Below are 19,898 nucleotides of genomic sequence, written 5' to 3'. Positions count from 1 at the left end.
ACCAAGCCTCTAGCTCGGGTGAAGTTTGAGTACTTCAAAGAGAAGCTTGGAATGGTGGAGAACACAGCATTGATTGAGAGGGAGTCTCAATCTTAGTGATGCAATTCAGTCTGCATTTTCCACCCTCTGCGGGCAATGCAAGGTGGAGTCACCCTCTGTGGGCAATGCAAGGTGGCATTGTATCCTTCTCTGGGAGAAGGCTGAGGTGTAAGACCTGTTCCACCCTCTGTGAGCAATGCAAGATGGACATCATGAAATGAGTTCATGATATTTATGTGTTTTATTGCAGGTATACTCTATAGAGCTTATACATTCATCCTTGCAGGCAATGCAAGATGAAAGTCATGAATGGATCATGACAAATGGCAAATATCCTCCCTAGCTAAGAGGTAGTGTTGAAAATATTAGCTAGTTCGAATACCTGATTATCAAATTTTAATGTTGTCAATGACAATTAAAATTCATATGTATTATCTCAATTAAATGTGTTATTGGGCTGGACCCAAATGTAACGTGGAAGGCAATTAAATATGTTATTGGGTTGGACCCAAATGTAACGTGGAAGGCAATTAAATATGTTATTGGGTTGGACCCAAATGTAACGTGGAAGGCAATTACATATGTTATTGGGCTGGACTCAAATGTAACATGGGAGGCAATTACAATAACAATATAATATAATTCAATAATCAATGCAAGCCGACTTGAGGGTACAATAACTCAATGTAAGCCAACTTGAGAGTTGGTGCTAAGATAGATATAAATATAACAGCAAATGAAGCCATTAGTCAATCATCATTATCAAATACTATCTGCTCTCCTAGCAGCGATTCTTCCTCATGCGAACTTGTATAAGGCGATTGTGCAAACTCTTCAAGGTTGATTGTGGCGAAGTTGTCAAAGATCTTCATAAGGTCTCTTGTGCAAATCTGATCTAGACATCTGCTGCTCCTCCTAATCATCTGCTGTTAATGAAGGGCTGCATTCATCACCGATATCTTGAACAGCAATCTGAGATAATTCATTACCTTGTAAATTGTCTACATTTGAGATAATACATATCATATTTAAAGGCTGGGTTTTTCACCTCCAAGAGGGAGGTTTTCCCAAGGTATTGGTGTCTTGTGTCTTGTGTTTTATTGCTGTTACTATTTATTCACAGTCTGATTACAATCTAATTGCTTAAATTAACATCTGATTGCTTAAATTTAACAAAACCCAATAGGAGAAACCCCAAATCCTGCACAAGGGTCTTCAGAATTTGGGTTGCCATCATCTGAATCTTCATTGCCTAGGGTTTGCTTTGTGCATGTCTCCTTCCTGCTTGCTCTGCCTCTCGCCTTCTCACATGCTCCTTTTTCTCACTGCTTTTTTCAATTAAATTATGCTATCACTGGTGTTATTCAACTCACACAACTGCTTTCAAATGTAGTTGCTTATAATTGAGGCCAAATCCATATGACGTTTGTCTCCAAAAATGAGGTTCACAATGTGGAACACCCAAGGCTTGAAAGATCATGCTTATAACTACCTCATTGCCCAGTTTGACAAAGTGATCATGTCACTAAGGTCTTCATCAAATATTTTTCCTTGAGACCATTAAAAAAAAATTTGGACTCTTATTCTCCATCAACCATTGACCATGAATTTAGTCAAGGTAATTGTCAAGGTTGTCCTTCCATGCCCCCTTGCATTCCTCCAAATCAATTTCAATGACCTAAAATAATTCTAGACCAAAAGTCCCTTCTGAAAAAACACCATCCAATTTGGCCACAAATTGGCCATTGGGTGTTTTGCTCTCTTGTATCTATAATCTAGATTATAAAATCCTGCACAAGTGAACAGCAATTCCATGCTTTGGTTTGAAATTGTGAATATGGTAGCTTGCATTATCCCACTATCATGGAGTCTTTATGCCATCACATTCTCCTGTTTGATTCCTCCCAAAAGATCAATCTTTTGCGAGTCCACATGCCTAATTTTGGCATCCAATATTATAGGATACTTAGTTATTTAGAACGGTGCTGAAAATCCTAATACTAATATTTCATGTTTGTTGAGTACAAAAGACGTTTGGCAATATACACTTGCCCTAAGTTCTTTTCTTATATAATTGAAAATAAGGAATGAATGATTGATGAAAAATTTTCAGGTATTCAATGAAATGGAACTTGAAGCATGCATTTGTTGAATTCTTTGAGCACAACCAAATCTTAACCAGAAATCCTAATGTTGCGAGGGAAGAACAAAGAAATTGATGACTTCCATCTTCAAGATTTTGGAGAAACACTAGCTTTGTAAGCACTTCTTGTGTTCCACCAAGTTTTTGAGATAGGAAAGGCAGGGGACAAGGGGGCACATTTATAGAATGATTGGGATAAGAGGCCATATTGGGGGCACAGCAAGGGACAACAATTATAAAAATAGTAAAAAATAAAATATTTAGGAAATTTCAAATATTCATATGATAAATCATAAGGCATTCACCATATCATTATATAATCATATTATGAAACATTTGAACTATATCGAGAATTCATGATTCAACATACAAATTACCAACATTGGAACATCTAATCATTTGAGGTTTCATTATCAAAGTGCAGATACAACAAAATCAGAAGGCTGAAAGGCTACAATTACAAAATGGCAAAATGCAAACAACTAGACATACTGCTACTATGCCTCTACCTCATCTTCACCTAAATCAAAATAAAAGTTCAAATCTAAGTCACTACTTATATGAGGGATTTCCTCATCCTATAAAACCCCAACCAATCCTTCTTGTGTGGCATTTTTTGAATCAAAATCCCACCATGCAATAGGAGTCTATTGATCATGAAGTCGCAAGGCTATATACATGGCCATCAACATCTCTATTTATCAAAAGATAAGCCTCTTCCTTGACAGACCAATTCCCCTCAGCAACAAAGGAAGTAGCAGCCTATGAAAGCAAGTGAAAGGCTAGCATGCTCACACCAATTGCATCATTGCCATGTCATGTCCACCATCCAATAGGATCAATTTAAGCTAATATAGCCCTATCTGTCCTCACCTCTAGTTTTATAAATGTTGACCTTCAAAGATTGATAAAGGCTAGCTACTAAGTTCAAAGTAAAGTTGCCTCCTCATTGCTATATTATCTTTCCAAAGGACCTTCATGCACCCTTCCATACCATTTTGGATTTAGCCCATAGGCTGCCAATATTAAGTGGGGTGTCATAGTGTTCCACCACTATGTCACAATGGGCCTAATATGCTCATCATATAATCTCAAATTAGGATTCCTACTATGAATTACTTGCTTCATATGCCCAAGCATGTTGTCAAATGCCTCATAAATCTCTCCATGACTAGGAGAGTTTTTATTAGCATATCTACTGGCTTGCACAACAATTAAGATGGAGCAAACTTCTCTACGAAAATAAAAAAGGTTAGATTGAAATGACAAAGTGAATGTTATTACAAAAAACAAAAATAATTTACAAGTTACAAAGATTAATAAATTAATAATTTACTAAAAATCTCAGAAATTTCTTAACTCACTATGGACCACCAAGCATCACCTCTAGCCATTTACCCCACTCTATACTAACCATCATTAACAATAGAGGCCGCTACACCTCAACCATCCTCTCTAACTAAATAAAGTAGTTGGTATGTTGTTAAGGAATTCCTTCCTCCAAAGAGTCCCAAAGACAATGAGCTGTAATGGTTGCAAATGAGCATTTGTATATTTCTCACTTCTACCACTTTCTTCACCCAATATATCTTCTTAGTGTCTTTCAATGCATTAACACAACATATGGTCCAGAAATTGTGCTTGTAAGCACCCTCCACAATCATGGTTTACAAAGATGTTCTAAATTGGTGACCACCTATACAACATGTGGGGCCCCAACTTCCTCCATGGCATCCTTAAAAATCTAAAATTGGAAGTGTGCATCCTTCCACTCCCTCAAACAACCAATAGCTCTAAGAAAACATACTGAATGTGCCCTTTGCATAAGGTTTTACGAGAGTTGAAGGGCATTCAAATGGGTAATTTGAACTCACAATACCTACAACACTACCACACTAAAAGAAAACGCCTGATACCTCTGTGGCTTCTTTATTGAATCCCAACCTATTCACCTTCACTACCTTAATTGCTGCTTATTTTATTTTTTATTTTTGAAAACACACAAGTGCAAATGCAAACATAAAAATAAATAATTACTCCCTAAAAGATTGAAACAATAAAAGAAACCAAAAAAAAAATCAAAAGGTTTTGTGTAAATGAACAATGGATACGAAACTTACATCAAATGATGTAGTCTTGATGCACTTTTGTCTTCTTTCTCACTTCTATTCTATGTCTTCTTCTCACAATATACAAAATGGCAATATGATGGAGTTTTTTTGTTTTAGGTTTAGTGTTGTTGTAAAGGGTGTGCGGGTCCTTGTGAGCCCCACATCCCCTTTTTTTCTCATTTGTGTGTTTTTTTTCCTTTTAAATTGCACTTTCTGCAAACTTGGTCATTGAAGACAACTAGCCATCCCAAGGACAATTGGGGGATGTCTAGGCATCCCCTAGTTGTCCCATTTCTGAGGAATACCAGAAATATTTCATGAAAAAATTGTATGGGATGGCTCAAAGGATATTTCCTAGCCATCACCACATCCTAGAAATGTCCCCAATACAAGGAGAGGTGCAAATACCCAAGGGACACATCTCTATTGAACTTCTTTCCCTTTGAAACCCAAACACTACAAGCTGTACTGCTTGAATTCATTTCCTTTCCTTTGCAATTGAACATGACCCAAAGAATTCTTCCATTCTTTGCAAACCCTAATTGAGACAAATTCCACCTATTTGTCTTTCCTCGAAAACTTGTGCTTAAACATACTTGAACACACTCATTTCCTTTCCTTTCCTTTCCTTTGCAATTGAACATGACCCAAAGAATTCTTCCATTCTTTGCAAACCCTAATTGAGACAAATTCCACCTATTTGTCTTTCCTCGAAAACTTGTGCTTAAACATACTTGAACACACTCAAAGGGAAAAAGAAAGTTTGTTAAGTGTGAATTGTGAAAAGTGCAACGCAGGTTACAAATATAAAGGCCCCAATCAATGTATTAATGGCTTAATGCATGCAAGTTAAAAGATGAATCCTTCTACAAAAATCCAAAAAAGTGGAAATTTTACACAAATTGAATGTTTTAGGCCATTTTAACCTTTGGGCACTCTAAAGGTTTGAGCGTGACAAGCACAAGATATTTGTTAAAAGCAAGTTATTAGAAGGAAAAGTTGCAGTTTGCAAATATTTTAGGGTCTTGTCATGCTATAAAATCTAGATTTCATGTGCACTAAATACGACAAAAATGCTTAGAAAATCAAACAAAGCATGCTCCTTACCCTTTTTTAACTTTTCAACAAAGTCAGCAATTAGAAACAAAAAACACAATAGTCAAGACAAATGCTACAAATACCTTGTTGAATTGGCCAAGTGTTAGTGAAGGAAAGCAAAAGGGAGAAAAAGGAGGAGAGGCACAATAGACACAATAAAAGATACTTAGAAAAATACCAAGTGGAATGAAACAAAAAAGTCAATGAAAATAAAAGATAATGGCATTTTTGGAGGGGAAAAGAAAAACAGAGGATAAAGCATGACAGGTGCAATGCTCACGACAAACCCAACACGAGCAAACCAAAAATCGCTAAGGTAATATGTGAAGAATCAGGATGAAAAGGCAAGAAGGAAAAGGGCCAATATATCAACAAGCAAATCAAGCAACATTTTTGCAATTTTTCCCAGGAATACACTATCAAATTAAGATAACAAATCCACTTAGGCAGGTCACCACCTCTTTCGAGACATAATATTTCTGAACAAGAAGGGTAAACCCTCATTTGACCACAAAGTAAAAAGACTCGATAGTGTCAAGGTATCACCAACTACAAGCATCAAGATATATTTTGAAGAAAATGTGTGAAAGTAAAAATGTTTGGTAGGGTTGCAGCCAATGAAACCCAATTAATATAAAAAATTGTTGGCCAATCCACCACCAACTTGAGCATAGACCCTTAAAACTACAAATTTACTATCACATCCCTACTTACACATACCTTCCCGTGCAATCCCTTTATGCCCACATTTGCAAGCTTTTTATGTTTTGGTCTTCTTTGGCATGTTTCTTGATGGGTGCTCATTTGATGTACTAGTTTATAAGGCAGCCGCAGAACGAACTTGCAAAAAAAATTTGTTTTCATGTGCAATCTCTCGCTATCATGCTGCATAGTCCACTTTTGCTTGCCAAAATTTATTCCACTATTAACATTAAACAATTTAAAATACAAAAAAAGTTACTTTTGCAATAGTATTTGTGCCATGTGGTTGCATTTGGCTCTCATCATCATTGGATTCTCTATTGCATTTTGTAGATAGGTGGCATTGTGAGCATATGCCATCTCATTGAGTCAACATTATTAAAGTTGATTTCATCTCTGCTTTCTACAAATAGTTTGGGAGAATGTTGGAGATCATGTTGCTGAAAAGAAGAACATCACTTCAATATTTTGTTGCAAGTTGTGTATGAGAGGACTAGTTCATTGAAAGTTTGTGATTGCTATTGCAGTTTGCCATTTGTCGTTTGAGGCTTTTTGCGGCCTTGTGAGTTATGGATAGGATCATGGCTTGTTCGCTTAGTTAAGCTTTGAAGGTTGTAAAGACCCATTTCTATATGTGTATGGCTCCTACAGATAACATTTCTTGGTGTTTTCCTTCAATTCCTTTGCATGGATGAATAGATTGTGCAAGCCTTAGGAGCTTATGCACATGGCTGTCAGCATTTGGTGATCGACTCAATGATCGGTTCACCATTGGCTTCAGCAATTTGACCATCATTATCATTTTACGGATGGCACATTTTGTGCTTTGCTTCAGGTTTTTGGCATGCATCTTCAAATTGTGCAAGTTTGGTAACTCATGCAAATGGCTCTGAGCATTTGATGGTCAATTGGTGGTCAGTTCAGCTTCAGCATTTTACCATCATTCTCTCAAAAAATATTTGAATGGATAGTTTGAGGACGTAAGGTTTGGGCCTCATCGTTAAAATGGTTCGATGACATCTTGTAGATGAGAATCTTTTGTGATTAACATGTGCTTCAATCAAAGTTGACTTCAACATTTTAGTTCATCAACATCTTTTAGATTCAAAAATTCGTTACTCAAATAGGAATTTAGTGAAACATCACCTTTTTTACAACATTTTTTGTTACAGCTCCTCTTTCAAAGGGAACATTAGTGGGAAGCTTTGACAAGTAGATGCCACCTTCCACTATTTTGCTTAGTCTAATGTCCCTAAACTTTTTATATTGTGGCTTAATTAAATTAATTGGTTAAGTTGTCCAAAAATTCGTTTTATTTCTAACGGATGACTTTAAGTAATTAATTTAATATTAAAATAAAGTGAAAATAATAAAACTATAAGATAAGTTACTTTATTAAATAAAGTTCTCCAATCATGACAAATAATAAAGTCGGCCTAATCTTCTAGAAAGTTCCTGGAGGTCTTTATAAGGAGGTTACTGGGGTTGTTGTAGATCATATTTATGGATTTGATAAACAATTTATGATTTCTAGAGACGAAAAATCTTTCAGGAGTTGATAGAAGGGTTGGACAAAAACCCAACACTTCCTAGGAGTGGATACAAGATGCAGTTCACAGCTACGCCAAATTTGAGAAGTCTTCTTTAGAAAGCAAATTTGCAATAATATGGTATTTGCAAATCTAAAGTATTTTTATATTTATTTGGGAAAATAAGAATCCTGAGTATTAGTAGTTCGTAAAAAATGTGCTCTTTCCATATACCTTTGTCGTGAATGCTATTCCGGTGGTGAGTCACAAATATGTTTTAATATCTGGAGACGCGATAAGTGAACTTTGACCTCTTCTTCTATTGTGTCAAGCGATAAATTATCTTTGCCAAAGACTATACATATTTGGGATGGGAACTATATTCTAGCACACGACTTAATAATTAGACTATCATTCTAATGTTATAAGACGGGGGCATAGGCTTATTTCGGCAATACAATCATTTGAGACTATTCTAAAGTATTTAATTTGAATATTTGAAATAAATTGTGGAAGCCTGTATGTATCAGCGGACCACAAATTTTGGTGAGGGCCTTCAAATATTGAAGCGGCACTTCATCACTGGCACGGAGATCTTCTTCCTTGCGTATGTTCCTTCTGAATCCATGGGACATAAAACTCTTAGTGCAATTTTGGTGTGACTCTTAGCAAATCAGAGATTTCGGAATTTGCGGTGGTTTTGGCTCTCTGTGAACAGAAAATTATTGAGTTTGAACAGTTAAAGTATCACAGGATTCATCCAGAGACTTATATCGATCCCAGCACAGGGTATTCTTCAGACCGTGGCTAAGGGAAGGAGTGCTTGTAGGAGGTTTATTGATAGCCTTTATTCATTGATACAGCATTCATAACAGATAATACAGAAAATTACTGTTGCATTCCAGCAGCTCTCATTGACTGAGAAATTCGATTGTGGAAGATATATTTATCAGCGACTCCCAACGCTGATATATTCTTAATTGATTTCTCCAGTCTACAACAAGTCTGGGTCAGGAGTGCAAAATCCATTGACCAATACAGGTTGGAGAGCTTAGGTATTGCTGACAAAATTAAGCTATCCTTCATAGAAACGCACAAGGAGACAGTCTGTTCACATTTGCAAGTGGTAGTTACCAGATGGAAGCTGTAACAATCAAAGAACAATACCAGTATGGCTCCCTGGCAAGTGCTGTCAATATCAGAGATTATTTCTGAGTTTAGATATTTCATGTGAACATTCCGTGACAAATGTTTAATGGTTTCCTGTAAGAATTCTCTGTGAAATCTAACTGTCAATAGAAACTCTTAATTAATATCTGAAAATTAGTATTTTGCTGTTATCATATTTGCTGTTGAACTGTAATCTGGGCACTAGGCATCTTTCATTTACACAGAATTGAAATAAAAAATTCCATGATTCCTCTTCACATGGAGATGTTGAAGGTAACATATGCCAAGAAAATGCCACCTTCCTTCAAGCCCTCAGAGTTGTGTTTTAGGGAAAGGTTTTAGAGTTGCAAAACTATGATCTTCTAAGCTATGTTTTTGAGACAGAAGTTAGCGTTGCAAACATTCTAACTGATCCATAAAACTTCCAATATATTTAAAATGCTTTAAGATTGAGATAAACAGCTTCTGGATTTGATTGTGTACAAGTTTTTTAATCATCAACGTTTCGGATCACACTCCGTGATCCATCATCAAGATGAATGAGAGATCAAGTTTTTCATCTCCTTGATCTCTCATTCATCCTGATGATGGATCACGGAGCATGATCTGAAACGTTGATGATTAAAAAACTTGTACACAATCAAATCCAGAAGCTGTTTATCATGATCAAGGATTGTGGAAATCTAATAGAATTGCTTTAAGATTGGCATCAATATAGTTGGCTCTTGAGTGCTTACTCACCCTACATGTTATTAGGATTAGGAATATCAATCCATTATCACATTCAATTTTCTAATTTTATTGAGTATATTGTGTTTTGCAGATCCTTATTGGAACCCAACCAATATATCTACCGTTCAATGTATGGTCCATTGACTGTATATGCAATCTTTTTTTTCTACTGATCATGCGATCTTGCATTTAATTCTCAAATATTTGCATCATCCTCAAGTCTTCTTGTTACACCTTGTAAAATTATTTTTTACCCATGACATCAAACTAAAACTCTCCATATGCTAAACTCATAAATATGACCACTTTTCACAGGCATCTTGATCCCTCATGCTATGCTACTCATTCTATGACATCTCATCCTTGCAAGGCATTTCCCTCACAGTTTGACACACTTCCCCCCACCCTACCTCCCCTTTAGTGTCATGACTCATGTCCCTTAGCTAGTTGGCCAGCAACTATAAAAGGTGTTTTTTAACACTAAAAAATAAAAATAAATAAAAACTAAAATGTTTCAAATTTGAATCTGGCACCTAGTTTTGGGTCAACCAATATTTTAATAAATAAATTAAAAAAAAAAAAAAGTTTAAATTGCAAGTCGGTCCATTTTGGATCCTAGCACCCAACCCCAAACAGCTATATATTTCATTTTGATTGCTAGGTGCCAGGAACAGGGAGATTTTGGCATGAATTTTGAGGTTATACCAGCCGGTCTGTTGGGACACAAAACCTGGATTCTTGCTAAATCTTCTCTTTTCCTTGCTGTTTATGATCATAAAAATTGCAGATTTAACCTAGTTGCAGCTACCAAGGTGAGTGTTGTTGCTGGATTGAAGGATTTGATCAAGTCTACCTAGCAGCTGACCCCTAGGTCACCTGTTGGGCACTTATATTGGCCAGTTCAAACCATTGTGTGCAGTTGCAAACCTGGGCGATCTCATTATTATCTCCTAGCTGCTGTTCTGAAGATCACTAGAAGGTAAATCAGTTCTGGGTTCTTATCACTTGCCATCACCATTGGAAAGAAATAATATAAATTATTGGATTGGAGTTTGGATTGGTGGTGAAACTAGAAAATTTTATAAGGTACCTCTAGGCAAGAATGATGGAGATGGAAAATGTCGACAAAGAGAGTTCGATGCAAACTTGCATGTCGATAAAGCACTTGAAGACTTATGGATGAGGGTGATGTGAATATGGCAAAGAGAAGATAGTTTAGGGCTATCTCTAGAGTGATTGGTGGCTCACAAGCAGATACTCTAAGTTATGTTGAACGCTTATGTCTATAGGAGCAAGTTGACTCAATTGCATGATTGGAAAAAAAATTCGAATATGAAGCCCTCAATGACCCAAGATGAGTGAGATTTGCCTATAGTTATACTAACTAAAGGACAAGCATCATTATGGTGCGATCATGTCTAGAAGGATGGGGCAGCAAATGGGAAAGGAAAAGATCCACACATGAAAGAAGATGGTTGCCATGTTGAAGGCAGAATTCCTACCAATAAATTATCAAATGAGCCTATTCAAAAAGTTGTAGAACCTAAAGCAGAAGGAGATGAATGTCAAGGATTGCACAGAAGAGTTTTTACTAACTAATGATTAGAGTAGAACACATGGAAGAGGGTGCAAAATAGGTCACCAATTACATGAAAAGGTTGATGCTTAGCATTCAAGATGAATTTAGCATGGTAATGCCCAAGTTTGTGCAAGATCCTTCCCAACATGCTTTACATGCCAAAGAAAGGTTGTTTAGGAGGCAATGATGCAACGCAAAAAGTAGAGGGAATCTCATGCACACAAGTAACATACAGTGCGCAATGACAAAGAAGAGTCAATGCAAACACACACAAGCAATCCAAGCATATCATAGGGAGGCAAAAATGCACCATGAAGAAAAGGATACCTCCAAGGGAGAGGCAATGGATGAGGAAGAAGTTTCTTCGAAGAATGCTTTTTATGCCGAAAAAAAGGGTCATCAAACATTTGAATGTAGACAAGCATGGCAAAGTAGCATAGGAGGAAAGACTTAAGGTTCAAAAAGTAATGCATCATTTAATGGCACAAAAAACTCTGAAAGGAGGAGAAGCACAAGTCATGCAATGAGTCTTGTTAAAACTATAGATATAGATGAGGACAACCTCAATGCAAAGAATGAGCCTTTTAAGGGCCATTTGTGAATCAAGAGACAAGTGTTGAAAAATAATAATAGATAGAGCAAAATCAACAATCTCATTCTGGTCATAATGGTAGGGAAAGTTGGGATTGAAGAGGACTCTACATCCTAAAATTTACAAGGTGTCATAGTTGTTGAAGGGGCACCAAATATTGGTAAATGAATAGTGCAAGGTCAAGTTCAAAATCAAGTATGAAGATAAAGTCACATGCAACATCGTGCAAATGGATTGCTACCACATCCTAATGGGACAACCATGGCAATATGATAAGAGGGCGCAACATAATAGGCACACAAACGCATATACTCTAAAGAAAGGATAGAGGAAATATAAGTTGGTGTCATTCATATTAAGGTGAAAAAGTAGAAAACAATCCAAGGGTGTTGTTGGTGTCTGGTACACAATTTTTGAAAACAGTGAAGAACACATTTTGTTAGCCAAGGTTTGTCGTTGCGCCAAAAGATCGACCCATTAACGTCCGATACAAACACTAGAGATAAACAAACCATGGGAGGTGGTTAAACCATGTCACGAATCCCCAAGGACGGCGTTGAACAACCAAGGGCGCACACCTTCCAACAATCTCCCCTAGTGCGATCAAAGAATTCAAACCCATAACCTGAGCTCTGATACCATTTGTAAGCCAAGGTTTGTCATTGTGCCAAAAGATCGACTTGTAAACATCCGATACAAACACCAGAGATAAACAAACCACAGGAGGCGGTTAAGCCATGTCACAAATCCCCAAGGGCGGCGCTGAACAACCAAGGGGACGAAGGGCGCACACCTTCCAACATATTTATGGTATTCATGCCAAAACACACACAAGAAATTAGTGCTATAGGCAAAGAGGGTGTGGGTGGCACAAAAGAAGAGGAACTACAAAATATACAGGAGATAAGGATAGAGTATAAGGACATCATGTCGAATTATATACCAAATGGCCAACCACCCATTTGCAGCATTAGTTGTGTAATAGACTTGATATCAACATCAAGTATACCCGATGAGGCAGCCTATAGAATGACATAGTAGGAGAGGAGATAAGGTGCAAGTGGGAACTACGGAAGAATTGCTTGAGAAGGGGCTAATCCAAGAAAGTATGAGCCCATGCATGATAACTATAGCATTGGCACAAAAGAAAGGTCTGAAGTGGAGAATGTGCATCAACTCCAAAGCAGCTAATAAGATAACAATCAAATACAAGTTCCCATTACCACACAAGGATGACTTGATGAACAGCTCAAGTGGGACAAAGTAGTTCACAAAGATCAATTTTTTTATATTACATATAGTTTACAAAAAAGAGACTTACAATATAAGGAGCTGGAGATCCAATAAGTTCATCAATACATCACCAACAACTATTGATTGGATAACACATAAAATAGAAAATCAAAATGACATCAAAAAGCCAAGAGATAAAACCAACTACTCCCAGCAACCTTTGACAGTGGTGCTGGACTCACACTAATTACACACATGTTCCAATAAATGTAAAAATTTCATTCTCGGTATCCACATCTTTCACAACTGGTTCGTACTTGTATCTCTTGGTAGTAGGTACAAAACTGTCATGATCAATAGGCTTAGAAATATTCTTTTTCTCCATATATTCTTTCAATATCTTCAACTCCTTGTTGAGATTGTCTCTTCCATTAGGGAAGAAATGAGCATTTTATATCTGTCTTGTAAACCACCATTAAGCCCTCATTAAGCTAAATCATAAACCTGTCATTAGGGATTTCCATGATAGCAGAGACCTGCAAAACAATATAGATAAAGGTAAGTTCACTAGAAAACTCAATAAGGTTCCTTCTTTTTCCTTGGAAGACCTCTTCATTCCTCTATTTCCAGATAAACCATAAAATCTCATTATTCAATATCATCCAAAATAATTTAAGCTTGGCATTAAAAGAATGCACATAACCATAAAGTATTCAAACCAAGAAAGGCAATCTCTGATGTCCCACCCCAATTTGTTTCCCAAAAATAAAAACCAAATAGCAAATGCAAACTGATTGTCAAGAAAAAGATGCTCAAAAGATTCAGACTAACCACATAACCAGCAGGTTTTAACAGGAATTCCCAATGATTGCAGTTCAACATGAACAGCAAGTTTTTTCAAAGTAAAAAGCCATCTAAAACATGCCTTCTTGGGTCCCTAGGCTTAGTCCAAATACAATTAAGACAATTGGACAATTTAGAGAAAGACCAATTGACATTCCAACACTTATTCGGCCAAAGAAAAATCTCTCATATCACAAAGATTAACTTGAAGAGTAGCTAGCATCAAATTAGAATTTGGGAAGGCAATGAGAGGAATATAACCTTCAAGACAAAAGATGGGTTATATGAGTGGTTAGTAATGCCATTTGGACTGACAAATGCACCAACAACCTTCAAGGTTGATGAATGAGGTACTCAAACCATTTATGAGAAGATTTGTAATTGTGTATTTAGAAGATATTATGGTCTTTAAAAAGAAAACAAGGATGAACACCCACCACATATAAGACAAGTGTTGCAATGGTTGCATGAAGAGAAGCTACTAGTGACCCCCAAGAAGTTAGTTTCATGAGGACAATACTCATATACTTAGGGTTTTTGTTATCCTCTCTTGGATCAACACATAGTTGGGACACACAGGTGGCTAATCAATAGGCCACATCCACTCCACTCAGTTCTAGATCTCTGGCGGAAGGGGTTGACAAGCGAAGAGACAGACCGGCTAGAGGTTGCGGCTCCGTCGACTATTACGTGCTCATCCGTCCCGCATTAGTCAGTACCCTCAATTCGAGGAGTCTAGTGCCCTCCTAATCCTAAGGACCGGTCTCTCGTGGGTGACTTACTGATGTGGTCATACCACGATAGGTCCAGTCGATTATCCCGGTTTGTTCGCAGTAACAAAATGGAGGACCCCACCTGCATGCAGGGGCAATTCAACAGCCCATAAAATAGTAGGGGCCCACCCAACCCGGGAACTCTAATTCTGGGCCACCATTTGCCGCTAAGTGGCAACTATAATTGGCCCTCTTCCCTACCCCAATTCTATACGTAACATGCCAGTTATATTGCCAGGGTTTGGAAATGGATCCCAAAAAAGTGAAGGCAATCATGGAGTGACCAATGCCAAAGAGTATGTCGAAAGCACCAAAACTCCATTGCTATTGAGCTTCTAAAGGAATTTTACTTGGTGCTTTGGTGGAATATATGCATCAACCACAGAAACTATAAGAGGGGCAAAAAGGAATTCGTTTGGATGGAAGGTTCAAAGCGAGAATTCTAGGCACTAAAGAGAAAGGCAATGAAGCAACCAATATTAGCACTACCAAAATTTAATAAAGTTCTCCAAGTGGATTTCGATGCCACCGACACAACAATAAATCAAGATGGAAGGCCAACTACAAAATTTAGTGAAAAGATCTATAACCCAAACCCAAAGTTCTATGCAATATTGCAAGCATTGAGGAAATGGAGGTGTTATCTATTACCCGAGGAGTTCCTATTGTACACAGACCATCAGGTACTACAATTCATCAACAGCCATGGTAAACTAAACCAGCAGCACATGAAGTGGGTTGAATGCTTGTAGAATTATTTGTTTGTGCTCAAGCATATGAGCAATAAATCAAACAAAGTTGAAGATATGCTTTGACTAAAGAAATGATCATAGGGGTCAGAGATTTTGATTTAATGTAGTATGCACAAGATGAGGATTTCTAGGCCATATGAAGGACGTGAAGGACCTGAACATGAAGACCAATCACAATGGTAACATTATGTGTTGCAAATGTTGCAAATGTACACACATTTGCACCCCTTGGATTATGTCATAATGTGACATAATTGCAATGGTCATATTATGTGTCGCAACATCCATGAGTAACCATGGGAATAGTTGGTGAGCACCAATATGCAATAAAGGAGTGAACAAGCAAAGGGACATGAGAGGTTGAAGTCGGAGACCTAGTTTTGGCACATCTATGTAGGGATAGAAATCCTTGGGGCACATACAATAAGTTAAGTGGAAAAAGATGGCACCCTACAAAGTTTTGTGCAAATTTCATCACCAATTTTCAACAATGCTGACTTGTATCCTTATGTTGAAGGGCAAAGACATGGCAGGTGTTAGAGACCAGAATTAAGAAGACACGCAAAAAGGAGTACAGGGAGTATCTAAGTGGAAAAGGAGAAAAACGTAAGACATGGCCTGGCTAAGTGCACCAGTGTTTGCTTAGTACAGCAAAATAATAAAGGATCAGTTGGAATTGGAGCATAAGCAAGGAAGCATGGTCAGTTTTTCTTACCCAAGGAGAATGATGTTGGAGCATCATAGCAAAGAGGATGAATCTCAACTAAATGTGGTGCGAAATGAATGCAAGGACAAATCAAAGGTCAATGAGCTAGCCATTGGGAAAGTTGGCAAAATATTTTCAATCCAAGCATTTAATGAGACATTGAGGATTACTAGGTAGATGATCTTGAATTAGGATCGGGCTGCATTCAATGCAGTAGATGCAATCTTCGCACCCAAAGCAAATTGGATAAATAAGAGCAAAAAAAAAATATAATTAGGACTTTTGATTGGATCCTGCGAGCAAGGAACAGTCTGCATGTGCATATATTCCCAAGTCAAAATCGTTGTAATCGAATATATTAGATTGATCTGAGATTAATAAGAAAATATATGCGTTACTCTAAACTGTTTTCCACTCTATTGCTTCTTCTGTGCATTCTGGGGTTGCAAGGCTTAGGCTTCCTTTCAATAGGAACCCGGGGGGGCTGGCTCATCACCCATATAAGGTGCAACAATGCGAAACACTTTCCTGGTAAAAGCAACTATCGAAACCTCATTTATGTATCCTGATTATCCTAACAAAAAGGAATGAAGACAACCGCAGGTAGTTGCAGCCAAAAGACAACATCTCCTTTAGTATTAATCATAATACAATAAACAAGAAGGCTGGCCTCTATTTGCCAGGATGCCAATGGAGCAATACACAAAAGCCAAAAAGTTCTCTTACAAAACAATGCAATTTTTTTCTACAATTTGTTACATTTTCCACAAAACCCTTATTAAATCCAAAGGCACAAATACCCCAACTATCATTTTCCCAAGAACATCCCTCTGCGAAAACAATAAACATATAACCACTCAATTACATGAAACATTTCAATAACCAACAGTAATTAGATAGTGTACATAGAATATTACAATAATTTACATTCCGCCAGTTAGTTAAAAAATCAATAGACAAAGTTGACTTTCTGCCCAACTACACTTTGAGATATTTAAAATCGGAAAAAAAGAATGGTTATAAATAAAATACTGTTCACGGGCATGGGATTGGAGGATGGGATGCTTGTTGGACTGAATCTGCCAGCCAGAAATGCGCAGGCCGTGAGGAAGAAGCTCCGCACCTGCACTTTTTGCAATTGCTAAATGCTCCTCCATCTCCTGCTCTCCAACCCTCGTCTTTATCGTGTATTTTCTGTGTCTTTCTACTTACAATCAAACCCACATACAGAGTCACAAATTGTCAGTCATGAACCTTTTCCAACCTATCTTTCTCTTCACAATTGCCAACATATGAGGATTTTTAATGTCATTTTAGACGAGGATAGCAAAAAAAATTATTTGAAACATATATATTAAACTCTTACTCTTTACAAGTTAAGGATGCAGTTTTATTTCAAAACAATGATCCATGATTTCCCTATCTTATGTTTATAGAAATTAAAAACTCAACAATCTTCTACCTACTTAATCAATAATTAAGTTATAGTTACTAATGAATGTGTGTTGAATGTGTGTTGTTAGATGTAAAATAAAATTATTGAAGTAAATGATGTAAGAGAATCTAGTGTGTAAGAGTAATATTGTATCATCTAATTTAATATTTAATTTCATCATTGTTTTATGATTTTTTAAATAAATTCATAGTCATCTTATTCTTGTTGGCAAATGTGACGAGAAAGATAGGTTTGATAGCACATTTCCTAGAGCCTCCCATTTGATATTAGAGATTCAACACACCATATTCTAGCATGCACACATCATTTCTAAGTGTTTTTGTCATTGTTTAATGTCATGTGGCTTGTCAAATTTCTTAAGGAGGGATTAATTAAGTTGTTTGACAACTATTTTGATCATGCATCAATTTTTGACAATATATTCATAAGATGATTAGTCCCAAGGAGGTTCGTGAATAGGAACACATTGAGTTACCATGCTTACATCTTAAAATATTTATCCAAGATGGACCCTTCTACATGTTTTCATATGTATTGAGCATTGTACCACTTTGTTGGTCAATGCATAACACCTCACTTGCATGCCCTTGCTATTAAAATATGAGAAGAGGAGATGGATCCTATCGCTAACTAATGAAATTTTGATAATAGATAAAATGTATTAAAGATTCAACTATAATATATGTTACCTATTAGCTCAAAAGATTGAAATTGAAGATCCAATCATTGATTGTTCTTGTAAATTCATTGTAATTGAATCTTGAGGTTTGTTATGTACCTAGGGAAATAGTATTATAATTGTAGAAGTCGATGATACAACCACGGGAGCCAAGAATCATCTGCAAACAAAATACCTATAACACAAAAGAGATCAAGCAAAGATTGTATGCTCTATAACAACCTAAGAATTTGTATTACTGCACACAAGATTGGAGATATAATTAAAATGAATGAATGAATACTTATAAAGGATGAATGCAAAACTCTAATGCTAAAATTAGGAAAACTAAAGCATTGCAAAGTAGGAGCTAAATTAAGCTCAAGTACAATCTAACTAAAGCTAGTAAAGCAAACTCTAGAAAACAAAAAGGACCTAAGTTTAGCTTAAGTGAAAAAGTAATTAAAGGACCTAATTAATAAATAGATAAGGTGTCCTAATTACTCCAATACCCTCCCTTAAGATTAGCTTATGGATAAGCTAAAGAGCTAAACTAAGTCTTGGTAACATGTTGATTGAAAATTTTGTACACCTGGGAAGATGTGCAAAATTGTGGTTTCAACCACAGTGTGTGAGTATAAAACTCTCCTAATTTAGGGAAGGCTCCACCTTTGCTTTCTGATTTAACAATTCAGAAATAAATCTAACTCTAAAACTATTCTAAATCTGGGTGAAACTTTGTCCTATTATCTTTTTTCATAAAAGACGCTTATTCTTTTCTCTTCTTTCATAAAAGAATCACAACTGAAAGCATAAATGATTAACGAAGTAAACCAAATAAAGAAGCAAAGTTTCCATAAAGGCACAAAGTCCCCTGTTGCTTCTCCGGGACAGGAAAACAAAAAGAAAGCTCAAAGTCTTCAGCTATCTACTCTCCTATCAACCTTTCTAGATGATTTTCTGGTAACCAAGCACAGTATGCAGCAACTCAAAGTCTAACTACATGATGCACCTCTTATGCACAAACATAGAAAATAAAAGAAGCACAAAGTCTGCAAGTTACCCCCTTTGCTAGAGCTTTCTACACTAGCTTTAAAGTGACAAGCGGCTCAAAGTCTGTAGTATCAAATTTTAAAACCAATCTAAAACTCAAGCAGCTCAAAGTCTGCAAGATTAAGCTTGAATTCCTCTTGTATAACACCTCAAAATTCACAATCAATTTTCAGAAAATGTCGTCACATAACACCTTGAATCAACACAAAGTTTGAAAGCAATTTGCCTATTTTAATTGACTGCAATCTGATTTACAACTAAGCTCAAAGTCTTAGAGTGTACATACAAACTGACATAATTTTGTTGTATTGCCAAAAGATATAGATTACAATAGACCCCCTTAAGTATCTATAGGAGAGGTGCCTTGAGAAAAAGGTGAGAGGATCCCAACTAACTTGAGAAATTCTCTCAGCCACCATGACTTATTCTAACTACAGTCCTAATTTAACTCAACTTGTAGTTGCTTTACATGTCATTGCATTTTACAAAAATGCAAGTAAAAGTGACACATGAAATTACAAAACTTGTTTTAACATGTAACTTGTCAAAACAAAATTACAAATACACAATTGAAACTATTCTATGTGTCTGAATACACTACTCTAACTACATCATCCTTTGTCTATGATGATCTTCATGTTGATTCAGGAGGCTAAAACTTTAATTATTTAGGATTAGTGAAGACATCTCGAACCGGAATGGGAATTTGCACCCTTGATAGCCTTTATG

The 19,898-nt window shown here is 36.6% G+C and overlaps 1 protein-coding gene across 3 annotated transcripts in view; it reads right to left on the bottom strand.

Annotated features, from left to right (window-relative positions):
* The window catches only part of LOC131072610 (TIP41-like protein), an 87,818-nt gene extending 70,483 nt beyond the window's left edge, over positions 1-17,335 (bottom strand). For 2 of the 3 annotated variants that reach the window (XM_058008834.1, XM_058008851.1), the window contains exon 1: positions 17,035-17,333. In XM_058008834.1, coding sequence (XP_057864817.1) covers positions 17,035-17,159 — 125 coding nt within the window. In that variant the 5' untranslated portion in view covers positions 17,160-17,333. Of the gene's footprint in view, positions 1-13,245; positions 13,465-17,034 lie in introns of all 3 variants that reach the window. The other variant, XM_058008843.2, reaches the window with a different exon arrangement.
* Positions 17,336-19,898: the final 2,563 nt, after the last annotated feature.

The sequence above is a fragment of the Cryptomeria japonica genome, chromosome 9, assembly GCF_030272615.1.
Source record: "Cryptomeria japonica chromosome 9, Sugi_1.0, whole genome shotgun sequence".
NCBI classification, from domain to species: domain Eukaryota; kingdom Viridiplantae; phylum Streptophyta; class Pinopsida; order Cupressales; family Cupressaceae; genus Cryptomeria; species Cryptomeria japonica.
This window is presented reverse-complemented; position numbering and strand designations above follow the sequence as displayed.